General features: G+C 45.5%; 1 protein-coding gene across 5 annotated transcripts in view; it reads left to right on the forward strand.

The window, feature by feature from the left end:
• The first annotated feature begins 11,879 nt into the window (after positions 1 to 11,879).
• The window catches only part of CEP170B (centrosomal protein 170B), a 56,472-nt gene continuing 54,027 nt past the window's right edge, over positions 11,880 to 14,324 (forward strand). For 4 of the 5 annotated variants that reach the window (XM_084519646.1, XM_084519647.1, XM_084519649.1 and 1 more), the window contains exons 1-3: positions 11,880 to 11,935; positions 12,246 to 12,355; positions 12,997 to 13,132. In XM_084519646.1, coding sequence (XP_084375772.1) covers positions 13,028 to 13,132 — 105 coding nt within the window. In that variant the 5' untranslated portion in view covers positions 11,880 to 11,935; positions 12,246 to 12,355; positions 12,997 to 13,027. The remainder of the gene's footprint in view (positions 11,936 to 12,245; positions 12,356 to 12,996; positions 13,133 to 14,324) is intronic. The other variant, XM_084519650.1, reaches the window with a different exon arrangement.

Here is a 14,324-nt window from a genome sequence, read left to right on the forward strand (position 1 = left end):
TGGTGAATGAATTTGGTGTTCAAAGCCTTTCCCACATGCCCCTACTTTTTATTTTTCTTTCCCTTCCAGGTTAATGGCTGTGTAATCCTTGGTGGAGAGTAAAACAATTACCAGGAGGCAATGGTGCTAATTACACAGAGTAGAATAAATGCACACGGTCGGCCCCTCTGCTAATATAAATAGATTTCCAGGGGTCTATTCTTACTGCATGAGGGTGTTCAAAGCCTCTCTTGCCTTTCTTCCTGCCCCAGAAGTGAAATTTGGAGCCTGAGTTCTCAGGGATGTGAAATCTCACCCTGTAAGGACGATAACATGTCCATGTTTACTTCCCAGCTTTCTATTTTTATGCTGTCCAGCAAAAGCCGTCAGAGCACAGATGAAGCACTCAGCTGTGCTAAATATTCCCAGCATGACTGTTTTGATGACTGAAACCCATAATCCCAAACTCTGCGTCTCGTGCGCTCCCCTGGGTCCCTGAAGCTGCGTCAGGGCACACGGCGCTGGGAGGTTTCCAGGAGGAAACCCATGAGAAGATGTCCCATCTCTGGAGAGCAGAGAGTGTGAGAGGGGGATTTGGGGGTGCTGCACACATGCCAAAGCCAGGCTGCAGGGGAACTGCTCAGACTGACTTGCTTCTGAGTCCAACAACATCACTTGTCATTTCTGCCCGAGCAGGGAGAGAGGTCCCAGGGCTGAGCTCCTGGCCTGGATTTCATATACCTGAGCTGCCATCTGGTTATACAGTGGTATTTTCCCATTTTAGGCCCAGGCCAGGCCAGTTGCAGAGGAGGCAGTGGTACAAACCAGCTTCAGTGAGCATTTCTGTGAACCATGACATCACAGTTTTTTTAACTGGAGTCTATTTTACACAAGCTGCACAAAGCCCTCACCTTAGAAAATGAAGTTAAGTGGTGTTGGATGCAGTATCAGAACCTGGCTACACTTCTGTTTCCTGGCAAGTCTTCACTGAGAGCTGTATTTTACTTAAGACTTGCCAATTAGTCAGTTCTTAATTCACTTACCTTGGACTTTTATGTTATTAGATATTGCCATGATTTATAGTGAGAGGATTGCATGACTGAACAATCCAGAAAAGACAAATAGCTTGCATCTGTTTTGTTGCTGTTATCAACCAAACCAATAATTTAATGAAAAGGGAAAGTCAAATTTCTTTCAGAAGACTTTTTTTTTCCCCATAAACCACGATGGCCCATGCTATTCATGCTGATACTATTTGCTGATTTTTGTATTAGCATTTCATTACTTTGCCCAGAATTGCTAACTGGCTTAAAATTACTTAGTTGCCCTAGTTATTTTTTTAACGATTTATCCAAATGCAGCATTTCTTTAGTCCTCTAAAATGTCTGCAGTCCTCCAGGATGAAGTGGGAGAGGGGCAGAGATCCTTAGATCCACTTTGGTTCAGCTGTAAGGGTGCCAGTTGCCTGGACCTGGTAAGGTAATAATATTTGTCTCCAGTAATGCTGTTTAATAGCCTCCTTGGTTACTAATGGGATGGAAAGTGCATTGTCCTCATGACATCAGTGCATGATTCTTCTTGTTTCCAAATTCAGAACAAAAATATTTACTGAGCACCTCGGCCCTCTTCACATCATCATCAACAATTTCCCCATTCCCATCTAGCAATGTTCATGTAAGCTAGAGCCAAATGCCAGCTTATTCCCTGTTCTGTCTGATGTACTTGTCACCGATTTAGGACCTGATTGTTCAAGACTGCAGCAGTATGAAATCCTAAAGGACCTTCGGGGATGAACTCAGCCTCCCCGGATGTCAGTGTCTGTGCTACTGGATGCCAAAATGCCTTCAGAGATTGCAAGGGGCAGTGACTGACACAGCGTATGGTCTGATGGATTTTGTTAAAGCTAAAGATGGCTTCAGTTCAAGTTTTAAATTAGTGTGAAAGGCGACAAAGTACTTTCCTTAAGCCAATGGCATTCTTAAATTTATTTTACAACAGCGGGCATTTTTCATCTGGTGTTTTTAAAAGCTGTTTTCTAGGCACCATCCATTCTGAGTGTTTCTAATGTAAAAAATTAACCAGCTGCAGCACCAAGACGGAAGAAAATGGCTTAACTCTGATAACAGAGCCCAGAAATGGCACAGACTGCAAGCCTGCAGAGTGAGGCCGTGCCCAGTGGCCACTGACATCAGCGCTTCCGCAGGTAATGACTACGGCCTGTGGCCGGATCCTGTGATTAGGGCTCTGAAGGTACCGCCACCCATTCATGTGGGTGAGGTCACATCATGCTGGCTTCTCTCTTCCTGGACACTCCTGGCACTCGGAGGTTCATGTGCTGGGAGTGCTGTATCTCTCCTCCTGTTCACTGCACACGCGGCTCCACGTCATATGAGGAATCATACAGTCAGTCTCACCCTCCAATTCCGTCCCTTTTTCTTTAACAAAAAACCAAAAAGCATCACTTTAAAGATAGGCTTTTGGGGTGTTGATTTTTGTTTTGGTTTGGTTTTGCTTTTTAGCAGGAAATGTCATCTCTTGGAAAGCTGTTGTGCCCATTTGTGTTTGCAAAGGCTGAGCTCTGGGGGAGAGGAAGCACAAACCACACTTCTGCCTGGCTTTTTGTCCTTCAGGGTAGAACAAAGAAACCTGGCAAATGAATGGCCAACACACTCATCAGAGTTCAAAATGCTTTTACCTATTAACTGGAAATGTCAAAAGTCCTTTTGTCCTGCCAGTCCACTGCTGCATTACTCTTTCTTCTGCCTTCAAGTACGTGCAGAAGATATTAGCATAAAGTTTGCTGAATTCACTGTGGAAGGGCATCGTGAGCTCTCTGCGCGGTTAACCTCAGCTCCTCTCCCTGTCCAGACGTGTTCCACGCGGTCAGCTTGCTGCTGAACAGCACATCCTGGGACCAGTCAGACTACACGCTGGAGAATTTCCTATTCATCCTCCTCTAATGTTAATAAAAGGACTTCTAGTAAATGTGATCATTGTAGTAAAAGACATGGCTTAATTTCTTTTTTTGTGCTCAGCTATTACCAGCCATCAAAGAGAGAAATTATAAACACAGTCACCCTTAACTATATCACCATCTCTTGCTCATCCTATCTTTATTGCCTTTATTTTTGAAAGCTTAATGAGAAGTTATCTCCAGTTTCCCTAGGGTCTCAGAGGGATTTGATTTTCATCCTTTCCCGATATACATGAGCTTCTGTTGAGTGATGATTTGTATTGTAGGAGTGCTGAGAAGCACGGTGTGTAGTACAGTGTACAGGAGACAGTCCCTGACTCAAAATGCTTGCAGTCTACTTGGGCATCAGAGCGGACAGGAAAGAAAATAGCTGCAAAGTGGGACAACCCTCTTGTCCTGCCTGCTGTTGCCACCTCTCAGTCCTGTACAACACCCAGGGATACAGTCCTCAGCATCTTTCTTCCTCTCTTTTAATTTTCTTTCACTCCTGCTTTTTTTCCCTGACAGTCCAGTCTCAAAGTAGACCACTTGGACGACCTCTTCATGGCATCTCTGTGCTGTGTTGGCTCCTCTGCTCTCCACCACGTGTTTGAACAGATGCATATGCAAACCCGGGTATTGAGAACTGTCTGATGTTAAAATGCAGATTGGAAAAGATAACCCTTGAGAGTGAATGAGAACTTAAGACAGAATACAGTGCTAATGAAAGCCTCTCTATTTAAATTCAACTCACAGCGAGTGGGCGGAAAGCTCTACTACATCTCCTTAAGATCCCAAGAGGAGAAATCTGGCCTACAGCAGCTAGTGGCAAGGCAAAACGTGGCTAGACGTGACTGAGATGGTGACGTGACATGGAGAAGGCTCTGCTCTCTGATGCAGTGGAGAAGATATTCTGCTTGTCCCAGTGCAGAAAGGGTGGCTACAGCTCCTTTAGAGAGATTTAGTAGCATAATCCATGCTCATCTCTTAGTAGTCGGCTGTTGGGCAGGTGTGCCTAGCAGTGATGGGTGTCCCAGTCGCTGTTTTTTTTCCTAGAGGCACTGCTTGCTGGTGTTAGCTGCCTCCTCTTCTCCCTGGAACTCTAGAACTGGTGCCACAGAGAAACGTGAGCCAGTGAAAAAGAAGAAACCTGCACAAATCTGCTCTGCTCCAAGGAAAGGAGAAGTAGTTTGGTTGATGGCTCTACCCACCTCTAAACCTCCTCTGAGAGCTTCTACACCTCCAATATTAGACCTGGTGAACTACAAGGCCCTGTGCAGTGGACAGGTGCAGTAAGTTCAGAATTATTTCTTCTAAAGCTTTTCCTGCAGAAAATGCAGTGCATCCCCAAACACGCTGATACTAACAACGCCAGTGAGATGGTGCAGGTATCTCCCAGCAGCACCCATCCCATGTATTAGGTATTGAAAGGGCCCAGAATTTTATTCAACTCCAAAAATATTGCAGCCCAGTGAAACTTGGCAGAGGTGAGAGGTATTCTGGACAATTCAAACAAAGCTGCCTGTGTATGTAGAAACACACTCTTGCTTTATGTTCTGCAGATAACCAACACTGTGGTACCTCTGGTACTTGGTCAGATGTCAGTTTGCCTTCTTCAATCCATTAGCTCACCTACCCACAACATGTTTTCAGGAGCTAGCTTTGCCATCATGAAAATACCCTGGAACTTGCACTCTTGTGTCACCTAGGCTAGCTCAGGAGTGCTTAAATGGTACGGCAATCTGTGCCCAGCTTACCTTAGTTTGTGTCAGTAGGAATCACTGTTTGCCTGAAACGGATGAAGGTAAAAAAGACAAAATCTTTGGTGAAAAGGACAGCCCTGAGCACGTGTGTGCAGTTAGCTAGCACGCATACTTTGCAGGGTTTTAAGATGATTTAATGAATGTGAAGCGCACGGGAGTTCACGCACCTGCTGACTAAAGAAGATTATTCCAAAGTATACTGACGCTTTTATGAATCCGTAAAAAAAAAATAAATTGAAAGTAATTACTTATGAAAGTAATGAATCTGCTACTCCTCCATCTTGAAAATGCTGCTTTGAAAGTCTCCTTCTGGTGACTTTCATTCTTCTGTGGTGCTGCTAATCCAACTGTTTCCCCCAAAGAAAAAAAAAATACTGCTCTGATGACTTCTTTTAAAATGCTTGGCAAGCACATAAATTTCCAGCTGATGGCTTGTATGCTATAAATAATTAAAGCTGCCCCCCCCCGGTTGACCCTGTGGAAGCAGGCTGGCTCGTCCTGACACTCGATGACCTTTTCATCCATATTCACATTATTGTTCCACACCATTCTCAAGTGAAGGAAATGCAATGCTGAAGATCAATACAGCAAAATACAGTTTAAACTTCCACAGGACAGAAAATGGGTGAATCTCCAAGTAAATTATTCCCTGCAGGCCAGTAAATTAAGATCCTTCTTTACCTGTAAGACCTTCACCTCTACAGTGGATGTTACTGTAGACATATCTTTCAGTTTAAAGGGAACTGTGATTTTTTAAAAATATATCTGTTAAATATTTCATCAAAGCTTTCCATCTTACTGCTAAAAACTCTCGTGCAATAGCACGCAACAAACCGAGAACAGTTTCAAGCAGAACTGACGTTTTCATTAAATATGAATGGTACAGACTAGTATCGGTCAGCAAAGCAAACACTTCTGGCTCTGGAGATGTTAAATAACAACGACTCCTCTAGAGATGCAGCGGTCTGTTGTAACCTAAATTCTCCCCTCTCTATTGACCTTACAAGGCCAACAAGGAAAGTTCAACAATCTTGGTTTTCAGGTAAAATACATTAATTGGATAAAAATGTACAGGAACGGCTTCTTTTTTTCATGAGGTCTCATTCATTCACCTGTTGCCTACTTTCGAAGTCTGATCTTAACAAGTCTCTTAGACAAGGAAGAAATGTGTGCAGCTGATGAATCAGTGAGCTCCTGCTGAATGGCAATCTCATTTTTCCTTAAACTGATACTTAAATTCAAATCAGGGTTTTTATTCCCTTCATAAATATCAATCAAATCACCTCCATGAGCTAAATATTGAGAAGATTTTCCTACAAAGTCCTGAAATTTATCCCATGGGAGAAGTTCCATGAAACATCTTCTGAACAAGAAACTCTCAGGACACAACAGTTCAGGATCGTCTGCGTGGAACAGATTCTACCATGGGTGAGCTGCCAAAGTAAACCCTAGGTCTGCAAATGTGCAAGTGCACAAGTGGATTACTAGGGGAAAAGGAAGAAAAAGAAAAACAGAGATGGTTACTGGAGCAAAACTGCTTATGGAAATATTGCATCTGTGGTATTCAACCAAATATTCCTGCCTTACCATTAAAATCATAACCTCAGAGGAATGGGGGAAGGAATTTGTTCATGGTTTGGAGGGCAAGGTACAGCCTTCTGGCCATGCATGCTGCATTGAGTTCTTCAGGCCACGTGAAATCACTTTTCTTTTCTAGTATGCTTACATCCTTTTTCATAAGAAATATGCACATACATGAATATTAATTGAACGAATAAGAGAAAAGAAACCGAAATGGAGATGATCTCAAGCTGCCCATTGTTCCCATTCTCCCACACAGGAGTCCTCAAAACCCTGCTGCTTCTCTTATGAAACCAATCAACTTTCCCTGAGAAGCGATTTCTTTAAATGTGATATCGAAACAGCTCCGACTTGCCATAAGGTGATTCCTATTTAAGATGCCACACCACACAACCATGTATCACCTGACCCAATCTCATCAGACAGCACGACATCATCATTGCTGAGCAGTTGCTAATTAAAAATGCCAAATATAAGATCACTTAAGCATACGCTTTAATTCTTTCAGGAAAGTTTTATACCACACAAATCCTAGATGAGACATTCTGACAGTGTTCACACTCCACTCTTTTATTGCACTGATATTTCTTCTTGCCCCCCCCTCAGAATTATGAGGGTTGTAAATTGAATGTAGCTCTATGATTTAAGCTACATAATAAAAAGAAAATAATTTTTGCGGCATAGCAGGGGAATAAAACAGGATGACTGGAGAAGGCCATGCCGCACATTATGAAAAGAAGTGTTAACGCATATAAGGTTTTATTTTAGCAAATTCCATAGTACTAAAATTAAATGTCATGTTGGTACTTGGGACTGTGTTGTGGGTGAAAAAATACAGGAAAAACTCTCCATCTGGTATAAGGCAAGGAAGCCAAACTGAAGCCATTTTGAGCACTACTACTACGCTCCTGCTAAGAATCTGTCTCTGTAGCTCTTTAATAAATGGGTTAAAAATCCAAGTGTTGTACAAATCCACCTTTTAGAACCGTTCAAATGAGGGGCATGTCCCAGTCAGACTGTATCTCTGCAAACATTTATCCAAGTGAATAACTGTGCAGATGAATGGTCTTATTGTTTTTCAGTCGACTAGGCAGGATTGGGGCCTGTTGCTGGCTGTAGAGAAGAAGGGAATGTTGGCAAACAGCACAATCGATATATCTGGCAGAGCAAAGGATTGATACTCAGAGAGGAGGAGCAGATTTGCTTTGCTCTTGCTGATACAAATCACGATTCAGCAACATCGTTACGCCAGCGTAGCTAAAAGGAAGATAAACATCCATACCCTGACAAACACCCAGCAATTAAAAAATAAATCAACCAATAAGAAACGACAAAAAATCAAGGGAAAGATTTTTCAAAATGGCACTTGAAAAGCACATATGCAGAAGGTGGATGATTTGCATTTTATGGTGAGCCAGCTCCAGCTGATTACCCGGAATTAGTGATGAAAAGCTTTGGTCATAGGCCCTGTAGGAAAGGGGACTTTCTGTTGGCAGGCAATAGTGCTATTAGCTGCATCAGGGACACAGGTTGAGACCTGCAGTGTCCTCTTGCAAAAGTCCACAGATCCTTGCTGCTTGCCTTAAAAATCAACACGGGAATTCTGATCCAAAGGGAGAATGCTGCAAGCATGGACCAGGAGCGCATCCAGCTCCCTGCAGCAGGGCCTGAAGAACTGGCCTTGCTGCAATTTCTGCTTTCTGGAAGAGAGAGACATCACAGGGAGGCAGGATCCATCCAAGTGAAGAAGGGGGTTAAGAAAGCCTGCATGACCTACTTGTGAACCTTTCCTGATGCATCTCAAAGTCAGTTAGTGAAGAGCAAATGGAATAATTCCGGGCAACAGCGCCTGATGTCTCTTTTTGGAGTGCCTTTGATGCAAAGCAGCCAGGAATTCACAAGCTGCACACGTGCCTGTGATTAAATGTGAATGCAGCTGCCTTTACCTGATTTCAGGCGGTGTGCGATGGGTTTCTGTGGCAGAGTTCCCCTATAAATCCTGTATATCTTTACTTACTTGCTACCCACCATATGAATTTCTAAGCAATATTTTTTTTTTCTTTTTTCTTTCCCTTAGCTCCTGCACAGGGAAAGCTGCCATTCTGGGGGGGAAGCTGCACAGTGTATCTGGATCAGGCTGTGACCAGCCTGGAACAGAAACCTCTTCTGCAGCAAGATGCAGCAAGCTGCTTCGTGGTCGGGAACTCTGTCAAGTCTCTTTTACGTCAGAGTCTGGCAGAAAGAGCTTGATTTAATTCAGTTCCTCTGGGGATGGTAGGATCTTTGTTTTGAAGCAGAGAGCTGAAGTCGTCCTGGTTCATGATAGCTATGGGCTCAGGGTGTCAGACAAAAGGTGTATCAGTAAAGCAGAGGATTTCTATCCAGATTCAAAAGCTGTGGATATAGAAATCTGTTTTTCCTACATGCCCATGACCTGCTGTTATTCTTCTGCCTGGACATTTTATCTCACCTTCACTCTCCTTGCTTACTGACCATATGAGCACTTTGGGACAGGGACTGGTCCTTACAATGTGCATCTGCACAGTGTACGGCACGATGAACCTCCTGTAACTGGGGTTGTGCAGGTTCACACAGCCAGGGGCATGTCCCTTGTAGTTGAAGGTGACAGCACTACAGATGAAAATAGAGAGATTTGCATGATAAGCACCCTGTGTTGCAAACTTAGCACATGAGCTAGGTTGTGCTGCTGCTGCTCCCAACTTCTTGAGGTCCTTCCTGGGCCTTCCCTCCTCCCTGCGTGCCTGGGTGGCTGCCTCACTGCATGGAGCATCCTTGGTGTGCATGCCCTGAGGCAGTACTTGTTTCCCCAGTGAAACTGGAGGTGGACTGGACACAAGGATTAATGACGTTGTTTGCTAAAAGCACTGAAGCACAGGGGCAATTTAATTGTTGGGATATAGGTAACATCCCCCCTGCTTAAAGGACAGGGCTGAGAGCATGGTATTACTGCTGAATGGAGAACTTTAAAACAGCCACTACACCCAAATGAAAGCTACACCCAAATGAAAGCTGCTGGATTTTATGTTCAATGTGCAATTTAGCCCAGTCCTGCCCCTGTGTAATGACTCGAGTATCCTCAATGCCTGCCATCATTTAACTTCACTCAATGCCTCCTCTGTATTTTCTCCTCTTCACCGTCTCTCTTTCATTCCTTTCTCCTTGAAACTCCCCTCTCAGTCAGTTATACTCTCATTTCTAAATCTCTTCTTCAAGTACATCTTTCCCAAGTTGTGTCTGTGCTAATCTGTCACACAGAGATAACCAGAGGTGGTTTAAAGACACTACTAGTATCATATTTTCCAAGGCAGTCATGTGTCTGGTCAGCCTTTGGTTTAAGCTAGATTAAACTAGAGCAGCCCGCGTGTTGCAAAGGTTGCCAACAGGGCTTGTTCTGATAGAAAAAAAATAAAAATAAATAAAAAATAATAATAATAAAAAAAGTAAAAATCAAAGTACAGCAGTGCAATGACATCTCTTTCCCACAGATACACACTCTGGGATGGGATTTAGAGACAACAGTGTGACACCAGGCTATTCTTCAACCCCTGCTGCCCATACACTACTTTGGGAGGTGTGAAGAAAAAAGAGAAGGAAAGACTGCCCTTATTAGCTTCTTTATTCCCTTTAGATCACTGGAATAAAATAAGGAGGATGTAATGCAGCCTAACGTCTTGGCCTAACTGCACCTTGAATCAGGTCAGAAGACACGTGGTGCAAACAGGGACTATTTTTCTTCTCTATAAATAGTGAAGCACTGACTGCTCTGATAAATACACATATATAAGTGAATGGTAAAACCAAGCTTAAGCTAAAGCAATCACTAACCTTTTTATAGTAACTCATAACAAAGATTTGCCTAGATGGCAGGCTTGTATAAAGAAGTAAATTATCCTACTTCCTTCCAGCAGTATAGAGATATTCTACAGAGCAGACTCTCTAGATGTAGTTCTGAGAGATGTGAATTTTATTTATAAAAACCTAAACTATAGGTCAGTTAAATTGATAATAAAACATGACTCAACTACAGAATGAATTGGAAACGGGTGGAAGTCCATTTTTATTTATCAAGGTTTTAAACTACTTTATGCCAGTGGTCAGCGCAAAAGCCTTTAAAATGCCCCAGAAGTGAGCACCGGTCACCCCGTCCTCCTGCCTGGCACCCCAGGGACGCGGTGTGCAGCAAGGGTGTGGTGCTCCTCTCCGAGGAGATAGCAAGAGCATTCCAATAAAACACAAATGCTGCAGTCTCAGCCAGCTTTTAAGCCTTTGAAGATAATCACACCTTGAAATTGCCCCGAGACGTGATGTATTTGCCAGAGAAGAACTCAAATGTTGATTAAAGAAGGCAATAATACTAGTAATTAAATACTAATGAAGTCCTACTGCTCTTCAGAAAGAGGAGGGCAGGTTTTTTTACCCCCTTCTGGTTCTGCTCTTGCTCACTTTAATGATTCTGTGATTCTCCTTTGTCCTCCCTGGTTCTCAGGCCTTGCAGGGGATGGCCCTTCCTACTCGTATGTTCAGAGGACCAGTCCCACTGCCATCCCTGCTGTAGGCCAGGAGTAAGTCCATGGAGTGATGCTGATGTAGGACTGGCCTCAGTAATCGATGTACTGCACCTATGGTTTCTGTGTCATCAGACATTATCGAGGAAAACACTGAAGCCAAAATTCTAAAAGACAGCACTTAAGACATCTAGGGAAGCTCCTGCAGGTGACTGAGAAATGATATTCAGAAATAAACATGGAGCATATAAATGCAAAGACGCCTTTTTCAGCTGGAAGATAAGCCTGGGGAAATATCACTGTGATCTTGCCATCTTTTTTATGTTCTTTTCTTAGCACCCCGTGCCAGCTGGAGTCAGAGAGCTGGTGTGTAGCTGTTGCTGCCTCCAGTTTTAGTGAGAAAAGAGGTGGTTATAGCGCTTCACACTTGGTGCTCTTCAGTAATTTCCTAGTTACCTGCCCTACGAGAGGGCCTGAGGAAGGCATGCTGAGGACCTTTTCAACCTAAACCCGGCGGAGGATGTGGGAGAAAAGGCTGGTGATAGGAACTCAGTGATTGTGGAGGTAGTGACTCCTGCCCTATGACCTGTTCAGCCTGGAAAGGCTGGTGACAACCACATCTGTGTCAGGGAGGTGTCACCAAGCCCCATTTGTGTTCCACGAACCCCTTTGAGAGCCTGAAATGAAGGGCACCATACAAGATCACGACGTTTATGTTGTTTTTACACTCAGACCACCACCCAGAAGCCCACCAGGCTCTCAGGCTGACACCTGCTGCCTGGGGCTTCACAGGGTGATAAGATTTTGGGGCCAAAAGCGCCGAAACACCCCAAAAGCCTGTGGGGAAGAGAGGCTGGGAGCGAACGAGGCTTTATGAGGAGGCTGCGGGGGGCACCCAGGAGGGGTGGGGGCAGCGTGGGGAGCCCCGGGGGCGGCGTGGGGAGCCTGGGGGACCCTCGGGGACCCTTGGGGACCCTCGGGGACGGTGCTTGGGGGAAAATGGAGCAGGGCCGGGTGCCTTGGGGCCGCCTCCTGACGTCGGGAACCTGCCGTGCGCGGGGGCGGAGCGGGGCGGGCGGAGCCGGCTGGAGGGGCGAGGCGCCCGGCCTGCCGCCGCGCCGGGGCCCGAGCAGGTAGGGCGGCGGTGGGGACCGAGGGAGGGGGGGACCGTGGGGAAAGCCCCCCGGTGGGACCCCGGGCAGGCAGCGGGGAGCAGGGCGAGGCGGCTGCCCGCTGCCGGGAGGCCCCGGCCGCCTTTGCCCAGGTGCTTTGTTGGGGGGCGACCGCTCTTCGCTCCCCCCCTCCCCGTCCCCAAGCTCCGCAGCCCGGTGCTGCTGGGGGGGGGGGGGGGGGGGAGGAGGGCTGGGAGCCGCCTGCGGAGCGCAGTGCGGGAGCGGCCCCGCAGCCCTTTCTTCTTCTTCTTCTTCTTCTTCCCTCCCTCAGGCCGAGACGGGAGGAGAAAATGCGAGATTGCGAGAGGAGGAGGAGGAGGAGGAGGAGAGCCAGCAGGGCTGCGCCCCGCGCCGCCGGCCCGTAGCAGCGCCAGCAGCCAGGTGTGGCCGCGGGGGGACGGGGGGAAGGGGTTCGTGGGCCAGGAGCCCCCCTCCCGTCCTGTGCAGCGCTTTATTTGCGGGTCTTTATTCCTGTGTTTTTCCCGGATCGCGTAGGGGGGGAGGTTATGGGGTTGTCTGCCTGCAGGTGGGGCTGAGCAGAAGGCTGGGAGCGCTCCTGGGGGGTTGCTGGGGGCTCAGCCCCGCTCCCGATGCCCCCCTCCGGGTCCTCTGAGGATGGGGGAGGCGGGAGCTGTGCTGGCAGCCCGGAAATGTTCTGGAAAAGATCTACGCTTTTGCCTTTTTTTTTTTTTTTTTTTTTTTTTTTTGACTGTATTCAACCATTGGATTCAGCTGCTTACTTCGTTTCTGAGATAACGAGCCTTTTCTTAACCCCCTCTCCCCCCCAATCCTACCCTGCTGTGGGTGTGCTTCCAGGGCTCCTACCTGTGGCAGGTCCGGGGCCGTGCCTCTCCCCTGCTCCTTGCCACCAAAAAATTTAACGTGAACACAGTGCAAGGAGCAGCACGGGGTCCCACGGCTCAGGAAAATTTGGGAACTCTAGCTATGCACTGCTATACTTACATATATCGTTAATAGCTCCCTCTGTGCCCCTTAATTTTATTTTATTTTTTCATGTTCAGGATGTGTAGAGATTAAGTGCCAAGCGCCAAAATGAGCGTGACTTCGTGGTTCTTGGTGAGCAGCACTGGCATTCGCCACCGGCTCCCTCGGGAGATGATATTTGTTGGCAGAGATGACTGTGAACTGATGCTCCAGGTAATGTGACTTTTTTGTTACCCTATTCTGAAGGTGTTCTAGATGTGAATGTAGTGCTGGGATCTGTAGAGATAGCTCATGCTTTCTTCAAATGACATCTTTTAAAACAAACTTCCTCTTTTATGTCAAGTCTGCGGTTCCCACAAAGGCTTCATATGTTCATGAAAGTGCAAGTGAGGTTTCTTCCGAAAAGCTATGTCATCAGATGGGCAGGAGCTGTGCTGGTGGGAGATTAATCAAATCGAACAGATTACCTATCTTGATGCTGCTGGAAGTATTAAACATAGACATACAATTCTGTCCTGATCTGCAAGTGATTAAACTACTGTTTTTTTTGGCATGTGATTTGGAGGTTAGCAGTGTTTTGTTTGCCTGTTTTTCCCTTTACTCTGTTTGATTACATTGTCAGTGCTTGTACCCCTCATTTATTTATTTTTGTGTGGTTGGTTGGTTTGTGTATGTATGTATGTATTTTTGTCATGGTAGGAAACCCTGATCTTTAGCGGAGTAATGCTGGCTCTTTTGGTGGGGTGGCCAAGGTGGTGTCCTCTTGCTTCCAAAGTAATTGTGTAATTGCCCACATAGTGGGCAAACTTGCAGCTTGCATTAGTGCTGTCCATACCAGGGTGTCTCACTGCTGGATGTAATCCAACGTTTCTGAAGTGTTGACTGTGGTCTGATGTTTGACAGAGTAATGTAATAGATGTCACTCCAAAAAAATTGAACTGGAATTTTGCAAAGAGCTGACAAGAGCAGTTTAGCTCAGGACTTTATGGAAGCTTAGAATTCAATTAGTGTTTCTGCTAGATACATGTGTGAATACTTAAATGCCAAAAAAAAAAAAAAAGTTTGACTGCACCTACCTGCTCCCTGTTTGCCTGTTTAGAAACATGTCAGAAGATTCTCTGGATCACCTAAGTGAACACTTATATTTTTGGAGAATTTTGAATATGTAATGATGAGTGATTTTAAAGTATCCAATAATATATTCTAAAAAAAAAAATGTTTTTGACTTTTGGAAAAGCATTCCAGTGTTATGTCATTTTGTTTTACATGGCACACACTGGCAAGAGGAGAGATGACACCAGGGGAGTTTTAGGTTGGATCTTAGGAAGAACTTCTTTACTGAAAGGGTTGTTAGACAATGGAACAGGCTGCCCAGGGAAGTGGTGGAGTCACCATCCCTGGAAGT

The sequence above is a fragment of the Aythya ferina genome, assembly GCF_964211825.1.
Source record: "Aythya ferina genome assembly, chromosome: 5".
Lineage (NCBI taxonomy): Eukaryota > Metazoa > Chordata > Aves > Anseriformes > Anatidae > Aythya > Aythya ferina.